Below are 6,047 nucleotides of genomic sequence, written 5' to 3' on the forward strand. Positions count from 1 at the left end.
GGATTTTCACAGTCTGCAAAGGGAACACTGAAATATTTAGCAGCCTTGTGTTTTTTTCCAGCAAACAGTGAAGAACATAAGAAAATAAAAGTACCACCCAAGCTAATAAAGAAGAAACCTAAAAGGGTCTGAAAGTTTAAAAAAGGTCACTGTGGTTCAAGACAAGAAGGTGGAAGAATCCAGATCAGCTGCTGATGTGAAACTAACTCTTCAACCGTCTCTTCTTTAAGACGTCGATACAAAGAACAGCTCTTTGGAGGTTTGTCTCACGTCGAGTTCAAACGCTCCAAAATGAGAATTATTCAGTTTCTTCATCCTCATCCAGCCGCACCATGTTGTGTCCGAGGTTCAGGATGAGACACCAGAAACCTGTGAGGAACACGGGACCAGATGTCCGGTCGGTGCCGTCCTGTAAGCAGCGCTGCACGTTCCTTTAGAAGTTCTGCTGCAGGCGCTTTTTGGCCTCGATGGCGTCCAGGATGGGCTGCCGCTTGGCCTGGTACCGCTGGTGGATCTCCTCGATCTCCTGCTCCATCTGAGGGTCCAGAGAGGCCAGTCTGACCCGCAGCTCCTCCACGGACCACGTGCTCACCTACAAAGAGACAAACTCTAAAACGTTTCTGTGCTTCAGTCTGCAGGTCGGACAACATTTTACACACATAGTTGCTAAATTCTTCTTTTAACACCCAAGAATTATCTTTTAAAATTCCGAAACAGACTGAAGCAGACAAACCTACATCAAAAATTTATTTAAATTCAAAATTTTTGTTAGCATGAAGCTAAAAATCCTAACCGTCCCAACGAAGACATCTTTCCCCCTAATGTGTAAAAATCTCACAGGGACATCAGGAACCCAGATGTCTGTTTCAGAGCTTTCTAAGGCTGTGCGTATCGACACGTATCACTGTGTCGCTCTGCTGGAGGTCAGCGACCGGGACCTGCTGCTCACTTTAGCTTTTACCAGCAGCACAATCTATTTATTACCCACGATCAATACAGCTAAAATAACAGGAGGAAGGTCCTGGAACCGGATCACAGCAGGAACCGTGAATAAAATGACACCAAGTGCCAGGAATGCTAATAATTGTTACAATTTTCACATTAAATCCAACAGTGCAGACATGAATACATGCTGAGGTATCATTTTCCTGTTTATAACTTCTGGAAGTTTTTCCCCCTAAAACAATGAGTACCACTTTACAGTAAGACTCCCCTTATAGATGGCTTATAAATAGTTTATAGACAGGTTATTAGTTAATCTGTAAATAATTAATGCATAATAAACACTTAATGATTTATAAAGGAGGAGAAAGAGACAAAACTGTCTGATTTCTTGCCAAATAGTGGGATAAATCTGTTCACATTACATCTAAAGGTGCTTATTAAACATTTCAGACTAGGTTTCTATCTTGTAAGAACAATAATATATTAAAAACACATATTTTACATATAGGATACTGTATTACTAAGTTATACATATCTACAACTATCAAAGAGAGTCTTATTGTAAAGTGTAAAACAGTACACTATTTATTAATGACTAATAAACATGTATAAATGTCATAAGGGAGCCGTATAAATAGTGTACTGTTTACAGTACAAAACACTTTACAATAAAGCTCTCTTTGATAGTTGTGGATATGTATAATGCAGTTATACAGTACAATATTATATGTGTTTCCAAATCATTATTGTTCTTACAAGATAGTAACCTAGTCTGAAATGTTTAAAAAGCTCCTTTAGATGTAATCTGAACAGATTTGGCTCACTATTTGGCAAGAAACCAGACAGTTTTGTCTCTTTGTCCTTAATTAATGCACAATAAGCACTTATTAATGATTAATAAAATGTTTACAGATGATTTAATAACCCATCTATAAACTATTCAAGTCATCTAAGGTATCTAAGTCATCTTATTGTAAAGTGGTACCAAAAAATGATAACTTGTTTTTGTAACTTTCATGGTTTTTGAATTATTTAACTTTGTTTACTAAAGATTCCCTATAGAAAAACAAAATGTACTTCAGTTTACTTGCTAAATGTAGGCGTTATATTCAGGACTTACATGACTGGACAGATGTTGTGTTTTGACGTATTTTTGACACAACATGCAGCTCATGTTGAATTCATCAGCTGTTGACCAGTTTGAACTTTTGTCCTGAAATGTAACCTTCAGTTCTGGACCGTTACAGAACACTGCGGTCTCAGAGGATGGTTTGATTGTGCTACACGAGCACCAGGAAACAACGAGAACACTGACGAGCAGGATTGAAAAGGAAACAAATGCTAAGGAATAAAAATAGACATGGAGAGCATGTGGAGAAATGTAAAGGAGGATAGAATGAAGCAGGAAACCTCATAAATTATTTAGGCTCGTGCACTCAAACCACATGTTATGTGCTGCATTGTCACACCACCTGACCTGACTGAACTACAGCCAGGCGAAAACGGTGAAGAATAAAAACAAACTTAGAGCTGAATGAAAAAGATTTACAACCAATGTGAAGATGAGACAAAGTGACGGAGTCTTCAACAGCGAAGCAGACGTATCTAAAATTAAACAAGGTCAGCATAAAGCTGTCAACAAACTGCTTTAATGGATTACAGATCCTGAAAGAAATATGTTTTTATCCCTGCATTTGCAAGTCTAATGGAGCACTAAACCCGACAGTGGGACTTATGTTGTCAACTAAAGCCTGTTTGATCTCTCTATAACTGACTGATCCTGTTAACGCCGCAGTAAAAGTTCACAAGTAACGTCGGCTAATTTCATCCCCGAGTTCTGTTACAAACTAAACTTTTAATACGGTTTATTTCAGTGAAAGAGACTGGGCTGAAACCTGTCAGGAGGTGACGTGGTGAGGATGAGGATGCTGCGCGTTAAAAACACTGGAAACAAACTAAATCTGGGTCGAGCAGCAGAGATTTGTCACCGTCTGTTCGTGGAACCTCTTTAAATCCACATCAGCACAGATCTAAGCTTTAATTTGTGCATGAAACAGAGCGTTAAACAAACCATCAAGTCACAAAAACAGTACATAATGATGGTGATTTAGATACGTCATGATCTTCACTGCATAGATGTTATTGTCGTTTTACACACGAAGAAGAACATTTTTTGTTTGGAAGGCTTAATTTTTTATTTGTTTTCTTTTATTTATTCATAATAATTGTTGTTGTATGAAAAAAACATTAGCTTAGATTAATAAAATATAGCTGCAAGTATATAATAATCTGCAAGAGGAGCTTCAGAACCCTCCTGACCCACATCCCGACACGCTCACATGACTTCACTCCACATTTTGTTTCATTTAAAGATGTTTGTAATATTTCCTAACGGTTTGTTGGAGTGGAGAGGTGAAAACTGAAATCTGGTGACGCTCTAAAGGTGATGCGCTGAGAGAAGCCATCTCGTATTTAAAAAGGTCACACGTTTAATATTTAATTCRAGCAGCAGCTGTTCTTCCTGTGTAAATGTCTCGGAGCGACACAAACACCGCCTCTTCACTGCGGCCCTAAAACCCGACGATGCTCAAATATGAAACAACAAAGTCYGTTTAATTGGATTTAAGCTATTTTCTGACAGAATGTGTGATAATCTGAAGCTCTTTGAGATTACTGCCGACTAATCTAAACCAAGCTAACTGCACACATCTCTGAAGCACAGAGTGGGCCTSGGAGTTGCAATAAACAAGTTTGTTCCACAGAGACTTGAACTCACCACTTCAAGATCTCCTTCAGGAGGGAGTTTGCGGTTGTCTGCGTTGTTTTCTCCTCGGCGCCCTCCGTCGTTATGATTGTTCGCCTCCTTCTCTTTCTGCTCGAAGTACTCCAGGAAGGACGGTTTGGGGGGCTGCATGGTCTCGTCTCTCCCTGCGTGACAGCCGAACAGAGATTTACCTCACAGCTGAAGAAACGAGGCAGGGCTCTCGTTTAAATTGTTTTTATATCATATGTGCTTTTAAAAATCTGCAGTTTTAAAGGGGGGCTTTTGTAGTTTTTCAGAAAACCATCAGTGTACTAATAATAKTCATCTGAAAGGGTTAAAGCACAAAAACTATCTAATGTGAGGCCTGTTGATACAAGGCAAATATTTTGGCTTTACCAAGACTAAACTCATGGTGCGTTCAAGTAACACTGGGAAGTGGAAACTTCCTCGCTCCTGTTTGTAAATGTAAACAGGAACGGCCCCTCCACTGGTAAATCCTAGGGGGTGTAAGAAAATATCGATACACTGAAATATCGCAATATTTCATTTCCTGATACTGTATCGATATTCTAAAGCCCTGTATCGATTTTTAATTAAGGTTTAAAATGTCAACCTTCTTGCCAACCGTTCATTTTTATGTTGTAGTTCAGCCTCTGACCACTAGTTGGCAGCAGTGAGCCAGCCATTTGGCTCCTCTACCTCTAGAGCGCCAGAGAGTAAGAGAGCATTAGCATTGTAAGTAAACACTAGCTTTTCTTTTCTTTTTTTCAGTAAGAGGTTTTTATTTAATATAATTTTTGGACAAAAAAATTGCAATATATCGCAATATACTGCCTTGCTTACAGTATCGCAATATATCGGGATATATCGTATCGTGACCCTTCTGTTATGATACGTACCGTATCGCCAAATTCTTGCCAATACACAGCCCTAGTAAATCCCACTTATCGTTCTGTTTAATCACTCGCACAAGTAGTGTGTTTTCTGTGCATACTGTACGTATTAAAATCAATGTTTATTTGCATGACGTAAGTAATAGAGCTCTTTTTGTCATTGTTTATATCAGAGGTTCTCAAACTGGGGGTCCCTGGAGTCCACAAGAGGTATCTTGGGGGTCCTCAAAAGATTTCACTAAATTGTTAATTTGGTTTTTATTTTCAAAAAATGCATGAAGAACAATGAACTAATAAAACAAACATAAAAAACTTAATAAAAATATATATTCCCATGGCATTTAGGGTTTGAAATAAATTATCTTTTAAAAGAGCATGGGGTTTATGAGGGGGTCCCTTGTAAGGAGTCCCCAGACCCAAACGGTTTGAGAACACCTGGTTTATATTGTAGCAGTGTTGTAGGTTAGCAGAATTCATACAGTTTGTTTGGAAATGACGTCACCACCACTTCCCAGTTCAGGAATATGATGTAAATAAAACACAGCATCACCTGCTGTGAAACTGACAAAAGAAAGGTGTTCAAGCAAACCTTGAGTTTACATAAGTTTAATATTTCTGGTATAAAGTTCATTGTGTAGTATTCTTTCCCACATTACAAATACACTGACTGAACATTTAGTTTATATAAAAACAAAACAATCAATCGTGGTTTAATCACACCTGTGTGAAGCAGCCAGCTGTGTGTGTCAGCCTGTGTTTGTTTACATGGGAATTGCTGTCACATCTTTAGCCGCCGCCAGTGGAGCGGAAGTGTAGTTCAGGGTTGGATTCATGGCTTTAATAAGCTGAGGTGTTACTGAGGATAAACTCCCACAGCAGCAGGAAAACAAAACAACCACTCTGTGACTGCTGAGGAAACAGTCACCACTTCTGACGCTAATCACATTTTTTATTATTATTTTATTATTATTTTTCTTATGTATGTTTTTCAGCATCTCTAACTCAATACAATTTTTGTGCTGTTTCAACAGTTCATCTATCAAAATGTTCAGCTCATTTATGCCACAGATGAAATGACTTTTGGCATTTCAGGAACTTGTACTTTAGTTATTTAGCTTTTTCTGTCACTTTTTTCCTCACTGACAATGAATGAAGCCGTCTTCAACATCCTTAAAATCCTTATAAATCTTTACTGCACTTTTTACCTTTTGTTCTGGTTCTGCTTTTTCAACTTCTTGCTGCTAATTTCAGCTTAAGTTTAGCTGATTTTAGCTTTCGTCTGCTTTTTCAGATGTTCTTCTGCTGTTTTTTTGTGCTTCTTTCAGGATCTTCCAGTCAATTTAAACCTTTTTAAGCTACTTTTTGCTATTTTCAGTTAATTTTGGCTTTTCTTCAGCTAAATTAAACTTTGAGATAATTTAAAATTTTGAATCTCAGCTTTATTC

At 38.1% G+C, this 6,047-nt stretch overlaps 1 protein-coding gene across 1 annotated transcript in view; it reads right to left on the reverse strand.

Annotated features, from left to right (window-relative positions):
- LOC106525027 (serine/threonine-protein kinase 4) overlaps window positions 1-6,047 on the reverse strand; it is a gene marked incomplete in the record, with an annotated part of 25,313 nt that overhangs the window by 2,511 nt on the left and 16,755 nt on the right. The window contains 2 exon segments of the mRNA XM_014019126.1: window positions 1-592; window positions 3,722-3,873. Coding sequence (XP_013874580.1) covers window positions 434-592; window positions 3,722-3,873 — 311 coding nt within the window.

The sequence above is a fragment of the Austrofundulus limnaeus genome, unplaced genomic scaffold, assembly GCF_001266775.1.
Source record: "Austrofundulus limnaeus strain Quisiro unplaced genomic scaffold, Austrofundulus_limnaeus-1.0 Scaffold210, whole genome shotgun sequence".
NCBI lineage: Eukaryota > Metazoa > Chordata > Actinopteri > Cyprinodontiformes > Rivulidae > Austrofundulus > Austrofundulus limnaeus.